Below are 25058 nucleotides of genomic sequence, written 5' to 3'. Positions count from 1 at the left end.
TTCAGTGATCTCTTGGTTATTAAGTATTGTATTGTTTAGCCTCCACATCTTTGTATTTTTTACAGATTTTTTCCTGTAATTGTTAAGTAGTCTCATAGCATTGTGGTAAGAAAAGATAGTTGATATGATTTCAATTTTCTTAAATTTACCAAGGCTTGATTTATGACCCAAGATATGATCTATGTTGGGGAATGTTCCATGAGCACTTGAGAAGAAAGTGTATTCTGTTGTTTTTGGATGGAATGCCCTATAAATATCAATTAAGTCCATCTTGTTTAATGTATCATTTAAAGCTTGTTTTTCCTTCTTTATTTTCATTTTGGATGATCTGTCCATTGGTGAAAGTGGTGTGTTAAAGTCCCCTACTATGATTGTGTTACTGTCGATTTCCATTTTGGCTGTTAGCATTTGCCTTATGTATTGAGGTGTTCCTGTGTTGGGTGCATAAATATTTAGAATTGTTATACCTTCTTCTTGGCTTGATCATTATGTGGTGTCCTTCTTTGTCTCTTGTAATAGTCTTTGTTTTAAAGTCTATATTGTCTGATATGAGAATTGCTACTCTAGCATTCTTTTGATTTCCATTTGCATGGAATATGTTTTTCCATCCCCTCACTTTCAGTCTGTATGTGTCCCTAGGTCTGAAGTGGGTGTCTTGTAGACAGCATATATATGGGTCTTGTTTTGTATCCATTCAGCCAGTCTATGTCTTTTGGTTGGAGCATTTAATCCATTTACATTTAAGGTAATTATCAATATGTATGTTCCTATTACCATTTTCTTAATTGTTTTGGGTTTGTTATTGTAGGTCTTTTCCTTCTCTTGTGTTTCCTGCCTAGAGAAGTTCCTTTAGCATTTTTTGTAAAGCTGGTTTGGTGGGGCTGAATTCTCTTAGCTTTTGCTTTTCTGTAAAGGTTTTAATTTCTCTGTCGAATCTCAATGAGATTCTTGCTGGGTAGAGTATTCTTGGTTGTAGGTTTTTCCCTTGATCACATGTCCTACCACTCCCTTCTGGCTTACAGAGTTTCTGCTCATTCCCTTTTATGTTATTTGTTTTTTTTCCCTTGCTGATTTTAATATTTTTTCTTTATATTTAATTTTTGATAGTTTGATTAATATGTGTCTTGGCATGTTTCTCCTTGAATTTTTCCTGTACGGGACTCTCTGTGCTTCCTGTACTTGATTGACTATTTCCTTTCCCATATTAGGGAAGTTTTCAACTCTAATCTCTTCAAATATTTTCTCAGTCCCTTTCTTTTTCTCTTCCTTTCCTGAGACCCCTATAATTTGAATGTTAGTGCATTTAAAGTTGTCCCAGATGTCTCTAAGACTGTCCTCAATTCTTTTCATTCTTTTTTCTTTATTCTGCTCTCCAGTAGTTATTTCCACTATTTTTTCTTCCCAGTCTCTTATCCGTTCTTCTGCCTCAGTTATTCTGCTATTGATTCCTTCTAGAGAGTTTTTAATTTCATTTATTGTGTTGTTCATCATTGTTTGTTTGCTCTCTGTTCTTCTAGGTCCTTGTTAAATATTTCTTGTATTTTCTCCATTCTATTTCCAAGATGTTGAATCATCTTTACTCTTCTTACTCTGAATTCTTTTTCAGGTACACTGCCTCTTTCCTCTTTATTTGTTTTGTCTGTTGGTTTTTATCTTGCTCCTTCATCTGCTGTGTCTTTCTCGGTCTTCTCATTTTGCTTAACTTATTGTGTTTGGTGTCTCTTTTTGCCCACTGCAGGTTCGTAGTTCTGATGTTTTGGTGTCTGCCCCCAGTGGCTAAGGTTGGTTCAGTGGTTTCTGGATACTTCCTGGAGGAGGGGACTAGTGCCTGTGTTCTGGTGGATGAGGCTGGATCTTGTCTTTCTGGTGGGCAGGACCACTTCTGGAGGTGTGTTTTGGGGTATCTGTGATCTTACTATGATTTTAGGCAGCCTCTCTGCTAATGGATGGGATTGTGTTCCTTTCTTGCTAGTTGTTTGGCATAGGGTGTCCAGCACTGTAGCTTGCTGGTTGTTGAGTGGAGCTTGGTCTTAGCATTGAGACAGAGATCTCTGTGAGAGCTTTCGCCATTTGATATTATTTGGAGCCAGGAGGTCTCTGGTGGACCAATGTCCTGAACTCGACTCTCCCACCTCAGTGGCACAGGCCTGACAGCTGCCCCAAGCACCAAGACCCTGTCAGCCACACGGCTCAGAAGAAAAGGGAGAAAAAAAGAAATAAAGATAGAAAGAAATAAAATAAAGTTATTAAAATGAAAAATAATTATTAAAAATTAAAAATATTAAAAAGTAATTTAAAAAAAGGAAAGAAAGAATGAAGGGAACATCCAAACCAAAAAACAAATCCACCAATGATAACAAGCACTAAAACCTATACAAAGAAAAAAAAACAACGGACAGACAGAACCCTAGGACAAATGGTAAAAGCAAAGTTATACAGACAAATCACACAAAGAAGCATACACATACACACTCAGAAAAAGAGAAAAAGCAAAAAATATATATATATAAACAGGAGGAAGAAAGCATCCAAATCAATAAAACAATCTACCAATTATAATAAACTCTAAATACTAAACTATGATAAACATAAAACCAGAAACAAATTAGATGCAGAAAGCAAACCCCAAGGCTACAGTTGATCACAAAGTGCCCTGCCTCAATTTTGGGATGATTCTTTGTCTAGTCAGGTATTCCACAGATGCAGGGTACATCAAGTTGATTGTGGAGGTTTAACCCGCTGCTCCTGAGGATGCTGGGAGAAATTTCCCTTTCTCTTCTTTGTTCGCACAGCTCCTGGGGTTCAGCTTTAGATTTGGCCCAGACTCTGCCTGTAGGTCGCCTGAGGACATCTGTTCTTGCCCAGACAGGATGAGGTTAAAGTAGCAGCTGATTAGCGGGCTCTGGCTCACTCAGGCCCGAGAGAGGGAGGGGTATGGAATGCGGGGTGAGCCTGCTGCAACAGAGGTCGGCATGACGTTGCACCAGCCTGAGGCATGCCATGTGTTCTCTGGGGGAAGTTCTCCCTGGATCACGGGACCTTGGCAGTGGTGGGCTGCACAGGCTCCCAGGAGGGGAGGTGTTGATAGTGACCTGTGCTTGCGCATAGGCCTCTTGGTGGCTGCCGCCACAGCCTTAGCATTTCATGCCCATCTCTGGGGTCCACGCTGATGGCCACAGCTTGTGCCTGTCTCTGGAGCTCATTTAGGCGGTGCTCTGAATCCCCTCTCCTCATACACCCTGAAACAATGGTCTCTTGCCTCTTAGGCAGTTCCAGACTTTTTCCTGGACTCCCTCCTGGCTAGCTGTGGCACACTAACCCCCTTCAGGTGGTGTTCATGCAGCCAACCCCATTCCTCTCCTTGGGATCTAACCTCTGAAGCCAGAGCCACAGCTCCCAGCCCCCTCCCACCCCAGTGGGTGAGCAGACAAGCCTCTCAGTCTGGTGAGTGCTGGTCGGTACTGATCCTCTGTACAGGAATCTCTCTGCTTTGTTCTGTGTACCCTGTTGCTGCACTCTCCTCCGTGGCTCCGAATCTTCGCACCCACCCAGCCCCTGTCTCCTCCAGTGAAGGGGCTTCCTAGTGTGTGGAAACTTTTCCTCCTTCACAGCTCCCTCCCAGAGGTGCAGGTCCCATCCCTCTTCTTTCATCTATGTTTTTTCCTTTTTCTTTTGCCCTACCCATGTATGTGGGGAGTTTCTTGCCTTTCGGAAAGCCTGAGGTCTTCTGCCAGCGTTCAGTAGGTGTTCTGTAGGAGTTGTTCCACATGTAGATGTAGTTTTGATGTATTTGTGGGGAGGAAGGTGATCTCCATGTCTTACTCCTCTGCCATCTTGAAGGTCTCCTCTCATCATTCTATATTAGATGGATTTTTAAACAAAGACACTTCAGAATGAAGTTTATGCTTCTCTGAAATTACCTTTCAATCCATTATTATATCAATTTGTGGTCCTTTTGAGTTCTTACAAAATATCCTCACACTCCACCTATGGATATAAAACTATGGTGATGTACTTTGAGGCATAGTTCTATTGATAACTAAAGGCAGAGTTAAATAACTAATAGAATTGATTGGACAAATGGGCATCCAGAAGACATAGAGGCTTAGAAAATCAATTCACTAATTAAAATGAAGATACCAAAAAGAGGAATGGTGTTTTGTTTATCTGACTACTCGTGAGTTTGCAAAATATACTGATTGCTTTCTGGTCATTTAATGTATTTAATTAGACAAAAGTGATTTCTGCCCTGAAGAGTCTCAACTTAGTAGAAAAAGCAATTGCTAACCTCAGTTATATAAAATGTGGTATAAAATATTTTTCTCTCATTCTTTATAAATTAGTAATGAAACCCATGATATTAGGTATGTCATTTCTTTCTTGAAACCCTAGAAAAATGTATAAAAATATTGTGGACAGAATTGAAAGGGGGTTGTATTTTAGTTTCATCTCATTTTCCTGGAAATGTTTTCCTTTTTTCTTTTTTTTAAAATGAGAAATAGTGCTTTCCAGCATGTATGCCTCTTAAATTTTATTTTCCTCCTAATTTGCTTCAATAGGGAAAAGAGCATGTTTTTGTGTGAAAATGACCATTTAACGAGTTTCCTTCACACCAAAGAGAATGTAAATGAGTAATTACAGGGAATTTTCTTTATTGTAGTATTTACATTCTTTCTTTTCTTCTGAGTTTTCTTAGACATCTGACTTCCCAACCAAACTATCTGTTTGACTTTCAACTTTGACGACAATGCGGGTGACTTTCAGTTTTCTATCTAATTATTCATTAAATTTTATATATATATATATATATTTAACATCTTTATTGGAGTATAATTGCTTTACAATGGTGAGTTAATTTCAGTTTCTGCCTTATAACAAAGTGAATCAGTTATACATATACATATGTTCCCATATCTCTTCCCTCTTGCATCTCCCTCCCTCCCACCCTCCCTATCCCACCCCTCTAGTTTGGTCACAAAACACTGAGCTGATCTCCCTGTGCTATGCGGCTGCTTCCCACTAGCTATCTATTTTACGTTTGGAAGTGTATATATGTAGCTGTGACAAAGTGAGAGAGTAGCATGGACATATATACATCAAATTATATTTTTACTGTGACCTTCACCTGCACTTCCTTATCACCCATGTGTTACAATTATAGAGCAAACACCTTTGTTAAAAGGTGAACTAGATAATATTGCCTTTTATTATGAATGACTACTGGCTTTGTCACAAGTTGCTACTTTTTCAACATTTGTTTCTCAATCAAGATGGCTCAATCTCTTTTGTCATAAAATTATCTTTTTATCATTGCTAACCTTTTATCAAGAAATTTTTTCAGTTTAAAATGTTTAACATTTTTAGATCTAGAAATGATTAAGTGGTTTACTGAATAGTTTTGAGGGAAGAGAACAAAAATTGCTTGCAGGGTTACATTTCTTTTGGCAGAGTTAAGACCAGAGATTTGGCTTCTCCAACTGTTACTAGGTTGTTTTTGATTATTCAAGTAATGAAATCCTTGTGAGTTTTTCTCTTCATCTTTTCCCTTTACTCCCTCTGTCCCTCCCTCCCTACTCCTTCCTGCCTTCCTTCCTTCCTCCCTTCTTCCCTTCCTCTATATGTAATAGGTAACAGACAATTTATCATATACAGGTTATGTATGATATGTAATAGATAATTTATCAACACAATAAACTTTTTAATGTTAAAGAAATTTTCCTATAGAGACAATATTTACTTTTTCTTCCAGGATATAATCATATAGGAGCTCTTCGTCAAACTTAGGCTTTTATCTCTCCCATTTATTATTTATTTATTTATCATTATTTTTATTATTATTGCTTTAAGATTTCTCTTGACCTTGTGTATGTACCAAAGAAGACATGAACTAAGGAGTGCAGGTTTCCACATTGCTAAGGGTGCGGGTTTCCACAGCAAAGATTTCTTCTCCTGCCCCTCTTCCATTGCTTTATGTAGGTTTAAAAATCTTAGATTTTTACTTGCTTTATTTATTTATCTTTTTTAATTTTAGAATTTTCTTTATTTTTTTATACAGCAGGTTCTAATTAGTTATCCATTTTATACATATTAGTGTATATATGTCAATCCCAATCTCCCAATTCATCACCCCCCCCAACACTTTCCCCCCTTGGTGTTCATACGTTTGTTCCCTATATCTCTGTCTCCATTTCTGCCTTACAGAATATTTGTTTTTCTCTTTCTGACTTACTTCACTCCGTATGACAGTCTCTAGATCCATCCACCTCTCTACAAATGACCCATTTTGTTCCTTTTTATAGCTGAGTAATATTGCATTGTATATATGTACCACATCTTCTTTATCCATTCATCTGTCGATGGGCATTTAGGTTGCTTCCATGACCTGGCTATTATAAATAGTGCTGCAATGAACATTGGAGTGCATGTGTGTTTTTGAATTATGGTTTTCTATGGGTATATGTCCAGTAGTGGGATTGCTGAGTCATATGGTAGTTCTATTTTTAGTTTTTTAAGGAAGCTCCATACTGTTCTCCATCGTGGCTGTATCAATTTACATTCCTACCAACAGTGCAAGAGGGATCCCTTTTCTCAACACCCTCTCCAGCATTTGTTGATTTTCTGATGATGCCCATTCTAACTGGTGTGACAGGATACCTCACTGTAGTTTTGATTTGCATTTCTCTAATAATTAGTGATGTTGAGCAGCTTTTCATGTGCTTCTTGGCCATCTGTATGTCTTCTTTGGGAAAATATCTATTTAGGTCTTCTGCCAATTTTTGGATTGGATTGTTTGTTTTTTTTAATATTGAGCTGCATGAGCTGTTTATATATTTTGGAGATTAATCCTTTGTCCATTGATTCGTTTGCAAATATTTTCTCCCATTCTGAGGGCTTTCTTTTCATCTTGTTTGTAGTTTACTTTGCTTTGCAAAAACTTTCAAGTTTCATTAGGTACCATTTGTTTGTTTTTATTTCCATTACTCTAGGAGGTGTATCAAAAAAGATCTTGCTGTGATTTATGTCGGAGTGATCTTCTGATGTTTTCCTCTAAGAGTTTTATAGAGTCCACTCTTATATTTAAATCTCTCCATTTTGAGTTTATTTTTGTGTATGGTGTTAGGAAGTGTTCTAATTTCATTCTTTCACATGTAGGTGTCCAGTTTCTCCAACACCACTTATTGAAGAGACTGTCTTTTCCCCATTGTATATCCTTGCCTCCTTTGTTATAGATTAGTTGACCATAGGTGTGTGGGTTTATCTCTGGACTTTCTATCCTGTTCCATTGATCTATATTTCTGTTTTTGTGCCAGTACCATACTGTCTTCATTACTGTAGCTTCGTAGTATAGTTGAAGTTAGGGAGTCTGATTCCTGCAGCCCCGTTTTTTTCCCTCAAGACTGTTTTGACTATTCGGGGTCTTTTGTGTTTTCCATACAAATTTTAAGATTTTTTGTTCTAGTTCTGTGAAAAATGCCATTAGTAATTTGATATGGATTGCATTGAATATGTAGATTGCTTTGGATAGTATAGTCATTTTCACAATGCTGATTCTTCCAATCCAAGAACATGGTATATCTCTCCATCTGTTTGTATCATCTTTAATTTCTTTCATCAGTGTCTTATAGTTGTCTGCACACATGTCTTTTTTCTTCCTAGGTAGGTTTATTCCTAAGTATTTTATTCTTTCTGTTGCAATGGTAAATGGGAGTGTTTCCGTAATTTCTCTTTCACATTTTTCATCATTAGTGTATAGGAATGCAAGAGATTTCTGTGCATTAATTTTGTATCCTGCAACTTTACAAAATTCACTGATTAGCTCTAGTATTTTTTTGGTAGCATCTTTAGGATTCTCTATGTATAGTATCATGTCATCTGCAAAAAGTGACAGTTTTACTTCTTCTTTTCCAACGTGTATTCCTTTTATTTCTTTTTCTTCTCTGATTGCTGTGGCTAGGACTTCCAAAACTATGTTGAATAATGGTGGCAAGAGTGGACAACCTTGTCTTGTTCCTGATCTTACAGGAAATGCTTTCAGTTTATCACCAGTGAGAATGTTGTTGGCTGTGGGTTTGTTGTATATGGCCTTTATTATGTTGAGGTAGGTTCCCTCTATGCCCACTTTCTGGAGAGTTTTTATCATAAATGGGTGTTGAATTTTGTCAAAAGCTTTTTCTGTATCATTTGAAAAGATCGTATGGTTTTTATTCTTCAATTTGTTAATATGGTGTATCACATTGATTGATTTGTGTATGTTGAAGAATCCGTGCATACCTGGGGTGTGTGATCTTTTTAATGTGTTGTTGGATTCTGTTTGCTAGTATTTTGTTGAGGATTTTTGCATCTATATTCATCAATGATATTAGTCTGTAATTTTCTTTTTTTGTAGTATCTTTTTCTGGTTTTGGTATCAGGGTGACGGTGGCCTCATAGAATGAATTTGGGAGTGTTCCTTCCTCTGCAATATTTTGGAAGAGTTTGAGAAGGATGGGTGTTAGCTCTTCTCTAAATGTTTGATAGAATTCACCTGTGAAGGCATCTGGTCCTGGACTTTTGTTTGTCGGAAGATTTTTAATCATAGTTGCAATTTCATTACTTGTGATTGGTCTGTTCATATTTTCTATTTTTTCCTGGTTCAGTCTTGGAAGGTTATACTTTTCTAAGAATTTGAAAATATCTTCAAGGTTGTCCTTTTTATTGTCATAGAATTGCTTGTAGTAGTCTCATAGGATGCTTTGTGTTTCTGTGGTATCTGTTGTAACTTCTGCTTTTCCATTTCTAATTTTATAGATTTGAGTCCTCTACCTCTTTCTTGATGAGTCTAGCTAATGTTTTATCAATTTGGTTTATCTTCTCAAAGAACTTGCTTTAAGTTTTACTGATCTTTCTTATTGCTTTCTTTGTTTCTTTTTCATTTATTTCTGCTCTAATCTTTATGATTTCTTTCCTTCTAGTAACTTTGTGGGTTTTTTTTTTTCTTCTTTCTCTAATTGCTTTAGGTGTAAGGTTAGGTTGTTTATTTGAGATTTTTCTTGTTTCTTGAGGTAGGATGTTATTGCTATAAAGTTCCCTCTTAGAACTGCTTTTGCTGCATCCCATACAGTTTGGATCATTGTGTTTTCATTGTAATTTGTCTGTAGGTATTTTTTGATTTCCTCATTGATATCTTCAGTGGTCTCTTGGTTAGTTAATAACGTATTGTTTAGCCACCATGTGTTTGTGTTTGTTATTTTTTTTACCTGTAATTGATTTTGAATCTCATAGCATTGTGGCCAGCAATGAGATATGAGATATTGATATGATTTCAATTTTCTTAACTTTACTGAGGCTTGATTTGTGACCCAAGATATGATCTATCCTGGGGAATGTTCCATGTGCACTTGAGAAGAGAGTGTAATCTGCTGTTTTGGGATGGAATGCCCTATAAATATCAGTGAAATCTATTTGGTCTATTGTGTTATTTAAAGCTTGTGGTTTCTTATTAATTTTCTGTTTGGATGATCTGTCCATTGATGTAAGTGAGGTGTTAAAGTCCCCCAATATTATTGTGTTACTGTCAATTTCCCGTTTTATAGCTGTTAGCAGTTTCCTTATGTATTGAAGTGCTCCTATGTTGGGTGCATATATATTTATATTGTTATATCTTCTTTTTGGATTGATCCCTTGATCATTATGTAGTGTCCCTCTTTGTCTCTTGTAACATTCTTTATTTTAAAGTTTAGTGTATTTGATTTTTGATTCCCATTTGCATGGAATATTTTTTTCCATCCCCTCACTTTCAGTCTATATGTGTCCATAGGTGTGAAGTGGGTCTCTTGTAGACAGCATATGTACGGGTTTTGTTTTTGTATCCATTCAGCGAGCCTGCGTCTTTTGGTTGGAGCATTTAATCCGTTCATGTTTGAGGTAATTATAGGTATATATATTCCTATTACCAGTATTTATTTGTAATGTGTTTCTTTCTTTCTTTCTTTTTTTTTTGGCCATACACGGGCCTCTCACTGTTGTGGCCTCTCCCGCTGTGGAGCACAGGCTCCGGACACGCAGGCTCAGCAGCCATGGCTCATGGGCCCAGCCACTCCATGGCACGTGGGCTCTTCCTGGACTGGGACACGAACCCGTGTCCCCTGCATTGGCAGGCAGACTCTCAACCACTGCGTCACCAGGGAAGCCCTGTAATGTGTTATTTTTTTAGGTCCTTTTCTTCCATTGTGTTACCCATTTAGAGAAGTTCCTTTAGTATTTGTTGTAGAGCTGGTTTGGTGGTGCTGAATTCTCTTAGCTGTTGCCTCTCTGTAAAGCTTTTGATTTCTCCATCGAATCTGAATGAGATCCTTGCCGGGTAGAGTAATTTTGGTTGCAGGTTCTTCCCTTTCATCACTTTAAATATATCATGCCACTCCTTTCTTGCTTGTAGAGTTTCTACTGAAAATCAGTTGTCAACCTTATGGGAGTTCCCTTGTATGTTATTTGTCATTTTCCCTTGTTGCTTTCAATAATTTTTCTTTGTCTTTAATTTTTGTCAGTTTGATTACTATGTGTCTTGGTGTCATTCCCCTTGGGTTTATCCTGCTTGGGACTGTCTTCACTTCCTGGGGTTGGGTGGTTGGGTGGCTCTTTTCTTTCCCATGTTAGGGAAGTTTTCGACTATAATATCTTCAAATATTTTCTCAGGTCCTTTCTCTCTCTCTCTTCTCCTTCTCCTTCTGGGACCCTTATATTGTGAATGTTGTTGCATCTAATGTTGTCCCAGAGATCTCTTAGGCTGCCTTCACTTCTTTTCTTTTTTTTTTTCTTTATTCTGTTCTGCATCAGTGAATTCCACCATTCTGTCTTCCAGTTCATTTATCCGTTCTTCTGCCTCAGTTATTCTGCTATTGATTCCTTCTAGTGTATTTTTCATTTCAGTTATTGTATTGTTCATATCTGTTTGTTTGTTCTTTAGTTCTTCTAGGTGTTTGTTCTTTAATTCTTCTAGATCTTTGTTAAACATTTCGTGCATCTTCTATATCTTTGCCTCCATTCTTTTTCTGAGGTCCTGGATTATCTTCACTATCATCTTTCTGAATTCTTTTTCTGGAAGTTTTCCTATCTCCACTTCATTTAGTTATTTTTCTGGGGTTTTGTCTTGTTCCTTCATCTGGTACATAGCCCTCTGCCTTTTCTTCTTGTCTATCTTTCTGTGAATGTGATTTTTGTCCCAAAGGCTGCAGGACTGTAGTTCATCTTGCTCCTGCTATCTGCCCTTTGGTGGATGAGGCTATCTAATCCTCATCCACTGAGGATGAAGGTGGGGCTGATGGGTGGGGCTGGATTCGCTCCCTCTTGGTTGTCTTGCCTGAGCTGACCCAACAGTGGGTCATACCCAGCTCTTTGGTGGGGCTAATGATGGACTCTGGGAGGGTTCATGCCAAGGATTACTTCCCAGATCTTCTGCTGCCAGTGTCCTTGTCCTCATGGTGAAAGACAGCCACCCCCTGCCTCTTCAGGAGACTCTCCAACACTAGCAGGTAGTTCTGGTTCAGTCTCCTATGGGGTCACTGCTCCTTCCCCTGGGTCCTGAAGCACACGCTACTTTGTGTGTGCCCTCCAAGAGTAGAACCTCTGTTTTCCCCAGTCCTGTCAAAGTCCTGCAATCAAATCCCACTAACCTTCAAAGTCTGATTCTCTAGGAATTCCTTCTCCCATTGCCAGACCCTCAAGTTGGGAAGCCTGATGTGGGGCTGAGAACCTTCACTCCAGTGGGTGGACTTCTGTGTTATAAATGTTCTCAAGTTTGTGAGTCACACAACCAGCAGTTATGAGATTTGATTTTATTGTGATTGCGCCCCTCCTGCCATCTCATTGTGGCTTCTCCTTTTTCTCTGGATGTGGGGTATCTTTTTTGGTGAGTTCAGTGTTTTCCTGTCAATGATGGTTCAGCAGTTAATTGTGATTCCGGTGCTCTCACAAGAGGGAGTCTTTTTACTTGCTTTAAAACAGACACACAAAGAAGACCTTTGCCACTTCTATCATAATAGATGGAATACTTCTAATAATTAGTTAAGCAACTGAATTCTAATAATTAGTTAAGCTTTGAAGCATTAGTAGTTTAACAAATTGGTGAATATGTAGTGTCTGACTGTACCCCAGTCTATTGGGAAACAATGATAATCTGAAAGCTTTATATAAATATGTCCTATGTTTTGTTAACTCGTGATGTCCCCAGATATCTTTATTTATGAGAGGTGATGATTACCATATTTAGAACCTCTCATGTAAATTATATTCCTTTTCTTTGTTTTTTGTTTTGGTTGAATTCAATCTTTATTTTCATTTTTATCTACATCTAATAGGGTTGAAGTTTATGAAATAAAAAGCTGTAGTCATTATATCTAAACTTTTATTACTTCTATTTGGAAGGCTAAGTTTCTTTTCTTCAAATTTTTAAAATTAAAAAAAATTGTTTTATTTTATTTTTATTTAAACATTTTTGTATATTATGGTTTTAAAGTAAGGTTTTATTTCCTTTATATTTGTTTGAGAAAAGCCAGGGAAAGGCAAGACAAATAGTACTTAAAATAAGGTTTTGTTAAAACAGAGTTTAAAATTCTCCATTGGTTTCACCTGAAAAGTATCAGACAACAGAATTTTAAGAGGAGAAGGTAGCTGTGTAAAAATAATTTTAAGTAATAGCCAAGATAAATATTATTCAAAGTTTAGAAAGTTCATTTTATTTGTTGGCAAGAGAAAAGATGTGTTCTTATGTTTTACTTCAGAGGAGTCTATTTCTCAAAACTTCTTGAACTTTGAGTCAGTGTCAGCCTGTGAATACAACTATATGGTGACAACAACATGGCTTTGGTATAGTTTTGTCTTTTATACTGTATGTCACACCTTTCCCAGGACATTGTCTACAATGATCTCCTCCCTCCCCCTCTAAACAGATTCAATTCTACAACTTCCTTAACATATCTGGGGGGCTAGTTATCAATAAGTGTACATAGGAAATGCAACCTGGGTGAGGGGCTTGTGGTTTTCTTTTCTCTATGAACATTTTCTTTGACCTATGAGAAATGGACTCTAGGTAGAATATATTTAGAGGAGGATGTAGTAAAAAACTGTATGTATTCTTTGAATATAAATGCTAAGATTGATGTGTTTAGAATAAATGTTATAATCTCTAACCATTGGAGAGATTGTTAGATATTTTAAAGTGTGGGTGAGATTAGGCCAGCTTTGCATGATGACAAATGTAAAGGTCACAGCAAGATATAGAAATTTGAAGCTGAGTCATATGAAGAGACTTGGAAACTTTCTTTTCCTCACTGTGATCTAAGATAAAATAACTGTGAGTTTGTCATTTTGGCAGAGAAAACAATAAATCCAAATGAGAAGAGCAATCAAGAGGGTGCACAGGACAGAATGAAACAGAGAGCTAAAACTGGTAAATAAACTATTTTTTAAGTTCCGTTAAAGAAACCAAAGACAGCTTTAGAAGTCCAACCTGTGAAAACTGAAATCAGGTTAGTGAAGCAAGTGATTTAAAATAAATATATGGGAAAAAAAGCGCCAGGATTAAAAATGTACTTTTCTTTATCTCAAAGGCTGTGTGAAAAGAACAATCTGTAGTAAATTTGTAAGTTCAAAACTGGTTATTCCTTTGAGATGGGAGAGCTGGTAGGTTTATAGGGTTTTTAAAAATAATGTTCTAACCTCCAAATCTAGACATCCTAAGTGAAATTTAATCTACTGTAGCCCAGCCATCCAAATACAAATTTGTTTTTTGAACCTTTAGATCTTTAATATTTTTTACCTTACTTTTCCTTGAAAACAGAAAATGCATTTGGTAAGAAACAACTTACCAGGACCCAGATTGTCAGTTATCTTTGTCCAGTAGAGCTGAGAGGCTTAGCATCTTTTACTTGCTCAAGTAAAAGCAAGTATATATGATATTTATCCCATAGGGTAGGCTCAGAAAAATAGAGGTGTTTTTCTCAATCTGTGGCTTAATGGCTTTTGGGAAGTATTAGGCCCTCATGAATTGCATTTGATAGAAGGACTGGCCCTTTGCAGCATATTCTAAAGTCAGGCTAGTTTCACCTCACATTTCAGAAACCACATTCATGCAAATCTGATGCCCTTATTCATTATGATACATAATTGAACCAAAGGGAAACTAGGGCAGGTTGGTTTTTCAGAAAGAGCTCTGAAGTATGTGTTCTAGTTGTGATTGTGTGGTTAACCAGTTCTACTCAGTGCATTTGTGAAATGAGGGGACCAGTGGTTCTCAACTGGCATGACTTTGCCCCAGATATTACTGTCATGACTGGGGCTGAGCATGCTGCTGGCACCCAGTGGGTAGAGGCCAGGGATGCTGCTAAACATCCTACAGTATCCAGGACAGTCCCCCACAGCAAAGACTTATCCTACCTCAAATGTCACTAATGCTGGGGTTGAGAGACCCTGGGTTGGCCCACCTATTGCCTCCCTTCCAGCTCCAAGAATTCTATGACTAATGATGCTCAAAGCTACCCCTGCCAGGGGCATTTCCTTTCAAACAACATTGATTAGGTGCCTTCTTTTTTGTTTGAACTAAGAACTTTTCCGTATTTGATTTACACAAAAGAGGTAAGTAAGCCTCCATTTATGAGAATTTCCACATTCCATAGAGCCACTACTCATAATGATAGCCCTGTTTGACAAGGGACATACATTTTCCTTGGCTCTATGTCAGCAAAATTATGGCTTTACCACTTTTCTAGACATTTCTCTTTCTTGTATTTCCCCAATTGTTAGGTGTAAGGACAATTAACTGAAAGAGAAATTTTAAAAAGTCAGGCAGTCTGATGTTAACTCTTAAAATGCATGCTGTTAGACTAAGTCATTCCTGATCCTGGATTTAATTACACATCTGCAAAATGAGTGTGTTGTATGAAGTACTTTCGAAGGTACCTCCTTACTATGAAATTCTGTGTTCGTGCCCTTAAATATTACTGGAATACTTCTGATATTTCACATCCTTAGATGATCCAAAAAAAAAAAAAAGAGCAAGTATTAATCAGGTCATAACTTTGGAGAGATAGAAAATCTTATAATCTACTGTCTAGGTCAAAATCATGACAAATAAGACTACTTCTACCCCCACAGAGTTTACTTTGATTCTTTTCTTTTTGATTGAGAAAATTGGGGTAGGGAATATTTTCTTTTATTTTGATTTTTTTCCTTTTAAAAAAAATCATGTCCTATTTACTTCCTATTTGTGGAGTAATAAGAAATTATCAATATGATTCATTGTCATTATTTCCCTTTGAATAACTATACTTTGTTTTGCTTTTCCTTAAACTAAAATCCCTGGGAGAGAAATGATTTCTTTTCAAAATTAAATTTATATATACATATATAAATGTATATATAACATATATACATTTATATATACATATATAAATGTATATATAACATATATACATTTATATATGTGTGTGTGTGTGTGTGTGTGTGTGTGTGTGTGTGTGTGTTCATATGAAAGACACCATATATAACAGCCTGTATCAGGGTCCTGGTATTTGCTACTAAAATTACTTTTTTCCTGTTTTTACATTGGCAAACTTGACAACTATTTCCATTGCAAATATCCTGAATAGGAAGGCTAAGTAGGCAACCTAAAATTTAAACAAAGATGCTTTCTATAATGAAAGTGAAGTCTTGGCTGTGTCTGGATTTCTTGTTTCTGCATCCTTTAAGTGTAGAAGACACCATGCTTTGATTCCTTTGTTTCATAATCACAAAAGACTCTGGGATAATCCTTGTAATGAACTTTGGGGATAATTTTTGCCTTTCTAGATCTCTCTGAAAAGTGATTTTAGACTGGGTGACAGGCTGTGTACAGGAAACACAATTTAGTTGGTGAACATCAACACTTTCACTTAAATTTCTTGGTAAAACAATAGTAGAGTCAAAGGAACAAAACCTCAGGATATTAAAAACCACAAGATCATTTTTCTTTAAAATTATAACACTTTGTTAACATGAACAATATGAAGGATACATTTAATGTATCTTGTACATTAAATGTACTGAATTTCTCTTTGAAATTCAGTTTTAACAGTCACCACCAAAATCCTACCCTGAGATATGAAGATGGTATTAAGCCTTAGCTGCCCATGTTGGTGGAAGGACCACAGAGCACAGGAGTGTAGGGGAGAAGGGACTGGAAAGTATTCCTGGGCTTGTAGTCCTTCCTGTGGATGGTGTCCCTGATGGATGGTGTCGCTACTTCTATCCACATTCACTTCCGTTTTGTCTCTTCTTAGCATCCAGCCATTTATGTTTGTGCCAATAAAGATATGGGTGCTTTCTCAGGAAACAGAGCAGACAATATCCTTGATCTCATGGAGCTTATATCCTAGTGGGTTCTAAATATCTGAACCTTGGTCTCTGTCTCTTTCCTGCTACTCTTAACCTTCTCTGCAACCCTCTGTACTTTCTCGCTCTTACCTGTCTACTTCACACTCAGGCTACAGACTCCAAGGCCTGGCCCTCTGGTTGCCAGGAGGGACCATTTGGTCCCTTAAGGGACCATACCTTCACTATTGGTTACTGGAGCCTACTGCTCCAGCAGTAACTTTCCTGCTTCCTGAAAAGGAGGGAAACATTACGATAGAATGCAATGGAAAGAACATGGGCTTGGTGTGATCCTGGGAAGATCAGTCAACTCTCTGAACTTCAGTTTCATCCTAGAAAAATGGGGCTACTAATCTCATTTCTAATGGTACCCATACTCATATCCATTCATGATTAAATGAAACAGTCACTGTGAAAGAGCTCTGGACACCTTAAAGGGAATGCAAATTTTTAAATGTTTACTGTTGTTATCATTTCTTTTAGGAGCATTATAATTTTGGAAGAAAGGAGTTGACTTCCTACTAAAGGGCTGCCAAATACATTCTCTTCTTTCTTCCCACCATGATGAGAAATCAGAGAAGCCTCTTTTCTGTGTTACTTTCTAACTTCTTCAACTTAAATTGCGCCTTTTTCCCCAAATGAATCCATGTCAGAATGTAGGATGAAAATTAAACTATATGTATAGAAAAACATAAAACTCAGCATTTTCATGCTCTAGTGCCCACTGTGATTGATTATAAAATACTTCCTCTTTCTTTTCTCTTGAGCATGTCTTAGTCAAATATCTTCACACTTTATCTATGTTATCTGCTCTGTGAAACTTGCTTTCAGACAACCACAAACTTTCAGAACTAAATAGTCCAAATCCTATCTTCACAATTATGTTTTAGTCCTTTAATTTTTTTTAATAGGGAATTTGAAGTAGCTAAGCATATGCTAACTTTTTCATATTTAACAAGTTCAAATTTTTTTGTTCAAGTCAGTGTCTGAAATAGATGTGTTGCTTTAAGTATGTCTGTTTTTAAAATTCACATGGATGCTTTAAAATTAGGGCTGATAAGCAAGAAGTTATGCCATATGTTCAAAATTAAGAGATCTAAGTTATCTTGGCTTGATCTTAGTGAAATGTAGATGATTAGAATCTCTTCTTAGTAATTTGGAGTTTCTGAGATCATGTCTGTAAAATGTTGATACCTCTTTGGCCGAAGGAGGCACTCTTTAAGAAATACATTGTAATCGTCCTTGACTTTATGAACGGGATGTTGTTTTAAATTAAAACTTTAGCAGAAATGCTAAAATTCTGATTTTGGATTACTATAGGCTCCAGGCAGGAAAGAAAAGCTGACTATAAGTGCTGCATTTAAAAATGTGTTGTTAAAAAAAGAAAAAAATTCATTTTCCCAAAGAGGTGGGAAGAGGGAAGAAAGGATGGAGTTAAAGGCTCCAGTAATTTCACGCAGTGGTGCTCTGAGTTTCAAAAGGCACAGATAACTGTGTGTGGTGTGTAGAGGGGACAGTGAGAGCAAAGGGAAAATGGATTTTCACCTTTCACTACCAAACCACAGGAAAGGAGGTTTAAAAAAACAGATGGAACAAAAGAGCCTCAGATGTGTAGGCTTTAATGAAGAGCCCATATGCATTCCAATGTCCTTTTGAGTGTTGCAATGGAAAGAGCTTTTATGGTTAAACAATTTGACTTGATGGCTGAGTAGAAAGTGGGCTTCTTCTAGAGTGATGAATGCGTCAGATATTGCTATAGCATTACTTTTATGATGTCTCTGTCAATATCTAATTCTACTGTTCTTTTAACAAATAAAACTAAATGAATTTATTCTCTGCATGTTTTTGGTAATCCTTCTGTAATGAACAAAGATGTTATTTACTTCATAACTTCGTGTGTTCTTGAAGTTTTGCAGGATATGATAATCAAGCCAAATTGTCAATTCTTTTTTAAAAATAAAGCTCTTAAATAAAGCTTCTTTTCTTTTGAAAAATTTGTTCTAAGTATTTTTACATTGAAAAAGACAATTCTCAAGTAAGTGAAAAGCACTGTAAGGATTTTATGGGAAATAACTCTGTTACATATCTCACTGATAAAAACACATACAGGAGAATTTTACGATTCCTGTTCTTCCCTCAAAAACTAGAACCTTATGAGATTCATCTATTGAATACCAAAGCAGCGTAGAATGATGTTCATTTTCAAGAATCATTTTGAATAGTGATCTCCAAAGAAAAATGTACCAACCTCAAGATAATTCATTGGAAGGGAGGTAGGGTGCAGGTCAAACGTTAAAAAGATTTTATTAATGTGTGTTGTTTTCAAACCTTTAGGTTTAGAAGCTATAGCCTGTGGGTCAGATCTGATTCACCACCTCTTCAATAAAGCATTATTGGCACACAGTCATGCTTATTCATTTATATATTATCCGAGGCTGCTTTCACACTATCATAGCAGTAGTAATTATGACAGAATATATGGTTTGCAAAGCCTACAAAATACAGTATCTGGGTTTTTTTTGTTCTTCTTTCTCTAATTGTTTTAGGTGTAAAGTTAGGTTGTTTATTTGAGATGTTCCTTGTTTCTTGAGGTAGGATTGTATTGCCATAAACTTCTCTCTTAGAACTGCTTTTGCTGCATCCCATAGGTTTTGGGTCATCGTGTTTACATTGTCATTTGTTTCTAGGTATTTTTTGATTTCCTCTTTGATTTCTTCAGTGATCTCTTGGTTATTTAGTAGTATATTGTTTAGCCTTCATGTGTTTGCATTTTTTACAGATTCTTTTCCTGTAATTGATATCTAGTTTCATAGCATTGTGGTCAGAAAAGATATTTGATATGATTTCAATTTTCTTAAATTTACCAAGGCTTGATTTGTGACCCAAGATATGATCTATGCTGGAGAATGTTCCATGAGCATTTCAGAAGAAAACATATTCTGTTGTTTTTGGATGGAATGTCTTATAAATATCAATTAAGTCCATCTTGTTTAATGTGCCATTTAAACCTTGTGTTTCCCTATTTGTTTTCATTTTGGATGAGCTGTCCATTGGTTGGAATGTAAATTGATACAGCCACTATGGAGAACAGTATGGAGGTTCCTTAAAAATCTAAAAATAGAACTACCATATGACCCAGTAATCTCACTACTGGGCATATACCCTAAGAAAACCATAATTCAAAAAGAGTCATGTACCACAATGTTCATTGCAGCTCTATTTACAATAGCCAGGACATACAAGCAATCTAAGTGTCCATTGACAGATGAGTGGATAAAGAAGATGTGGCACATATATACAATGGAATATTACTCAGCCATAAAAAGAAACAAAACTGAGTTATTTGTAGTGGGGTGGATGGACCTGGAGTCTGTCATACAGAGTGAAGTAAGTCAGAAAGAGAAAAACAAATACTGTATGCTAATACATAAATATGGAATCTAAAAAAATAATAATAATGGTTCTGAAGAACCTAGGGGCAGGGTAGAAATAAAGACACAGATGTAGAGAATGGACTTGAGGACACGGGGAGTGGGAAGGGTAAGTTGGGGCAAAGTGAGAGAGTGGCATGGACTATATACACTACCAAATGTAAAATAGATAGCTAATGGGAAGCAGCCGCATAGCACAGGGAGATCAGCTCAGTGCTTTGTGACCACTTATAGGGGTGGGATAGGGAGGATGGGAGGGAGATGCAAGAGGGAGGAGATATGAGGATATATGTATATGTATAGCTGATTCACTTTGTTATACAGCAGAAACTAACACACCATTGTAAAGCAATTATACTCCAATAAAGATGTTAAAAAAAAATACAGTATCGGGGCCTTTACAGAAAAAGTTGGCTAACTCCTAACCTAAAGCAGTAAAAAAGATTTTAAGCTTTCCTGTTGTATATGGTTTTACATTGGTCTCTTTTGTAGTTCTGAATGCTAGACACAGCTCATGTATATTCTAGGTGAGATTTCCTGAGTAAGGGTCTCTTGCCCCATCCCGTACTTTCCATCATCATTGAGATTCTTTCAACTACAAGAATCTAATAAGTATAGTCCTGAGGGTGAAAAAAAGAGTCATGGCTCTCCAACTTGTTGCAATGGACAGAGAGTCCTTAGCTGGTTATTCCTTAAGCCTGTTGCACCCTATTGCCGTTCATGTGCCCAACTGGGTATATGACTTATCATTTCAATTATTTTTGACTAAAATAATCTTCAGAGAGTGAGAAGATAACTTTACTAAAAAGACTCCTGCAAAATAATCTAGATTGAATATTCCACTATTCATATAGACATAAACAATAAGAAATGACAGAGGTCATCACATAACACCTAGGTCTAGATAAGCTATGTTATCAACCATAAATATAAGTTATATATTTATCAGTGTTAACCTACTGGAATTTGACAAGAAGTAGGCTAATTTTTTGAAATTATTTGCAATAAGATTTTATATCTGCTTTCATTATTTTTAAAAATTTTATTGAAGTATAGTTGATTTATAATTTTGTGATAATTTCTGCTCTACAGCAAAGTGATTCAGTTATACACTACATTCTTTTTCATATTCTTTTTCATTATGGTTTATCACAGGATACTGAATATAGTTCCCTGTTCTATATACAGTAGGACCTTGTTGTTTATCCATCCTACATATAATAGTTTGCATCTTCTAATCCCAAACTCCCAATCCATTCCCCTCCCCCACCTCCCACCCTTGGCAAACACAGGTCTGTTCTCTATGTCTGTGAGTCTGTTTCTGTTTCATAACTACTTTCATTATTAACATACCTCGCCCTAACCTTATATTTTTGCCTTGAATTTTAACTAAAAATTGTATTATGACATCATAATTAGTAAGACATTTCCAAAGTAGGCATCTGGGGCTTGGAAATGATGTTCAATTTTCAGGAATGTTTGAAGACAAAGAGTACTCAATATTATAATTTTTAAAGTTTTGCTTAAGTAAATGTTGAGAGTCTTTTATGAGGAATCTTAATAAAGGAAAAATTGAAAACCCAGTTTAAATGGGGATACATGTGTTCTTCCTGCTACAGTAGACATCATAATATAATACATAGAAAACAAAAGAATGATGAACTGAAATTCATTCCTTTGTATCAAATACCATTAGAAAATGCATAGAAAATGCCACTGAAGATTGGAAAAAGTAAGAATAAGCAAATTATGTTATATTGGAATTTTATTATTCAGCCGGATCAAAGTATAAATTTAAAAATATTCTCAATTTATAACATTTGTGTTCTAAATATGAAATATATGTGACATTTTTTTCAGACTTAAAGGAAAAATAAGTCAGCACATATTTTATTTTCTAAAATAAGTGACTTTAATAAAATCATTTTTTCAGACTTTAAAGGAAAAATAAGCCAGAAATAAGTCAGAATATATTTTATTCTCTAAAATAAGTGAATTTAATGAAATCACTGTTCTTTGGGAAAATACCCATCTTGGATGTGTGGGATACACCTTAATATGCAAACCTCCAATCCCTTGTCTTTGCATGGGTGCATATGTTGGCAACAGAAGATCCCTGAACTGATTTTGTTCTAGGAATCGGAGGAGGTAAGGCTATAGAGTGAATCACAGAGGAAGTCATATTTGCAGGAGGCTCTCTCTTTCTGTGACAGCCTGGACACAGATAAGTTGCTTATCTGTGAAATACTGTATGTGAAATACTGTATAGCTGACAGTCTTCATTGTTTGAGGAAAAATAAAGACTAAACAGACTCACACCCCAAAGCCTGTATCTTTGGAGCACAAAGACAATCTCAGGCGGTGGTCCCTTCCTCATATGAACCTCTTGCAAAAACTTATGGTCTAGGAAAGATTCCTTTACTATTGAGATAAATAAATTTTTAAAAAAGGGAAAAGAAAAGTTCCTAGATTAGATAACAGAAAAAGCAGTCTTTAAGCTGGGACTGTTAAACCAAGTGATTGAGAACAGCTGAGGATAACAAAGTGTTCTAGGTGCTACAAACAAAAGGAAAGGAGAGGTTATAATGTTCAGAATGGGAAGGTTGAATTCAGGCCAAAATTTCCTTAAACAAGACAAACAAGACCCCCTTATATGCTAAAGGATAAACTTTACATGGAAAATACAATCATTAGAGTATCTAAACATTAAAATATAACATCAACGCTCATAAGGCAAAAGCAAGAGATAGGATGAGAAAAAGTGAAAATATATTGGTGGTAAAATACTTTAACTCATTTTATAGTTGTTGATAGATTACATAGGACAGTAGGTAAAAATAGATCCTCTAAAGTAAATTGAATTAATATAAATGTAGTTGGGCTCTGTATCCTGCAAAAAAGCCAAACCAAAACAGAAACTATTCTTTTGCATATCTGTGGACTCTTCACAAAACCCAACCATGTACTGAGATTAGGCCCAAAAGGAAAAGCTTTTAGTTGGCATGATAAAAGTAATACAAGATAGGGGTAGGGAATTAAGAGTACAAACTACTATGTAGTTATTTATTTATAAAATAAATAAGCTACAAAGATACATTGTAGAGCACAGGGAATATAGCCAATATTTTATAATAACTATAAATGTAGTATAATCTTTAAATTGTGAATCACAATGTTGTACACCTAAAATTTATATAATATTGTAAATCAGCTCTACCTCAGTAAAAAAACTATTAACTTCCAAGATAAAAATAATACAGAGAAATTTCTCTGATCACAAAAATTTTATAAATTAGTAACAAATTTAGAAAACACAAAAAGTCCCTGCCATCTGTATGTTGAAAAATTTGCTCTTTAACAAATTATTTTATTAAAGGGGAAATTCAAAATAAAATTTCTATGTGGAGAAAAAGACAATGAAAAAATCATCTATTATAACTTATAGAATATAGTTAAAATAGCCCTTGGAAGAAAATTTATAACTCTAAATATGTTTAATGAATAAGAGAATAAAAATAAATCAATTAAATATTCAATTTGGAAAATTAAAGAACAGTAAGATCTCCTGCTCATAAGAAAAGTAAAAGAAAGGAACTGATGAGAATTGACAAAAATAACTGTAAAACAGAAAAGCTGTAGAAATCATACATAAAAAATATGTTTTTGAAAAAAGTGTGTAAAATAGTAACAGTGTAGTAACACTATTACAGTGTAACAATACTTTCAAAATTCTGAAGGAAATTATTTTGCAACTTAGAATTTTTGGATTTAATTTTAAAAATTAAATGATTTAATCCAAAAAAATTAAATGATTTAGTACAAAAAATTGTGCAAGGACAGAACAAAGTTTTCAACATGCAAGGTGTCAAAAATTGGCTTCCCAAATTCCATTTCCCCAGGAAGCTCCTTTAAGTCCCAGTGAATGAGAAGAAACATGGAAAAGAAAAAACATGGGCTACTGGAAACAGGAGATCAAACACAAGAGAAAAGCAAAGCAAATTCCCAGGACAAAGGTAAAAAGAATCGCAGGATAACAACCTATACAAAGCATAGAAGACAAGCAGCACAGATTGGAAAACGTGCCTCCAGTGACATACCTGTAGAGGCTGTCACCACCAACGGTCCTTTCTGCTTTGTACAGTCCTGACCACAGACAGTGCTCAAGTGAGCTTGTCCAAAATTCTTAGCTCTCTTTGGCCTGTGCAAATGCTGATAAAATTCTGCTCTCTCCTCCCTGCCCAGCTGCCTGGAATAGCTGATGCCATCTTACCCTACAGAAGTGTTCAGGTTTGACCGACTCCTGAGAGATGGAGGTTAGCCCAGAGAGCTTAGAAGCGTAGAACACAGAGCAGCACACCCTCTTCAAACTTTTCCCTCTGGATTGGTTAGACCTTGGTTAGATTGCTCCCTATAAGGAACTCTTGGATTCCCCTGGATCACTACAGGCTGCCTCCTGACATTTTCTCACAATGGATTCTTGAACCATCTGAGACAAATGATACAAATGAACTTATATACAAAAGAGAAACAGACATAGAAAACAAACTCATGGTTACCAAAGGGAAAAGGTGGGGGGAGGGATAAATTAGGAGTTTGACATTAACATATACACACTACTGTATATAAAATAGATAAACAACTAGGACCTACTATATAGCACAGGGAAGTATACTCAGTATTTTGTAATAACCTATAAGGCAAAATAATCTGAAAAAAATAGATATATGTATGTATAACTGAATCATTTTGCTGTCTACCCAAACTAACACAATATTGTAAATCAACTATACTTCAATAAAGATAAATAAATAAATTTTAAAAAAACATTCAAGGGAAACAAAAAAAGCTGAAGCCAGACTATAAACCAGAGACTGTTCAGCTCCTCTTCCTAGGCACTGTCAACTATCAATAACAATGCTGTCTTTTTCTTACACAGCTAGTCTTTGTGCTTACTACTCAATTTTCATATTAATCCTTTTCCACACCGATTAATTAGTTGTTGATAAAATAATGAAATGGTTGATTGAGAAATAAAACTCAATTAGAATACATTTTAATCTAAAAGCCATCTTTAGTGGGCAAATACTACAACCCTTCCATTAAATTGCACATTAACGTGACTATTATTTAATAATAATAATGTTAGAGGCAATAGCCAATGGGATTAGACAAAAGAAAGTCCTGAAAAGTATAAAAACTGGCAAAGAAGAGATAAATTTATGACTGTGTTAAGTGATTTAATATTTT

General features: G+C 35.9%; 1 protein-coding gene across 13 annotated transcripts in view; it reads left to right on the top strand.

Annotated features, from left to right (window-relative positions):
* The window catches only part of MLIP (muscular LMNA interacting protein), a 301391-nt gene that overhangs the window by 213093 nt on the left and 63240 nt on the right, over window positions 1-25058 (top strand). The window contains exons 12-13 of one of the 13 annotated variants that reach the window (XR_009542909.1): window positions 13349-13423; window positions 16864-18354. The exons of 11 other annotated variants lie outside the window; for them this stretch is intronic. Coding sequence is in view for 1 of the 2 variants with exons in the window: in XM_060162531.1 (XP_060018514.1) it covers window positions 16864-16905 (42 nt within the window). In the remaining variant the exon portion in view is untranslated. Of the gene's footprint in view, window positions 1-13348; window positions 13424-16863; window positions 18355-25058 lie in introns of those variants that run through there. One more of the 13 variants, XM_060162531.1, reaches the window with a different exon arrangement.

Source organism: Lagenorhynchus albirostris, chromosome 10 (assembly GCF_949774975.1).
Source record: "Lagenorhynchus albirostris chromosome 10, mLagAlb1.1, whole genome shotgun sequence".
Taxonomy (NCBI): domain Eukaryota; kingdom Metazoa; phylum Chordata; class Mammalia; order Artiodactyla; family Delphinidae; genus Lagenorhynchus; species Lagenorhynchus albirostris.
The sequence above is the reverse complement of the archived record's forward strand: the minus strand, read 5'-3'. Positions and strand labels throughout refer to the sequence as shown.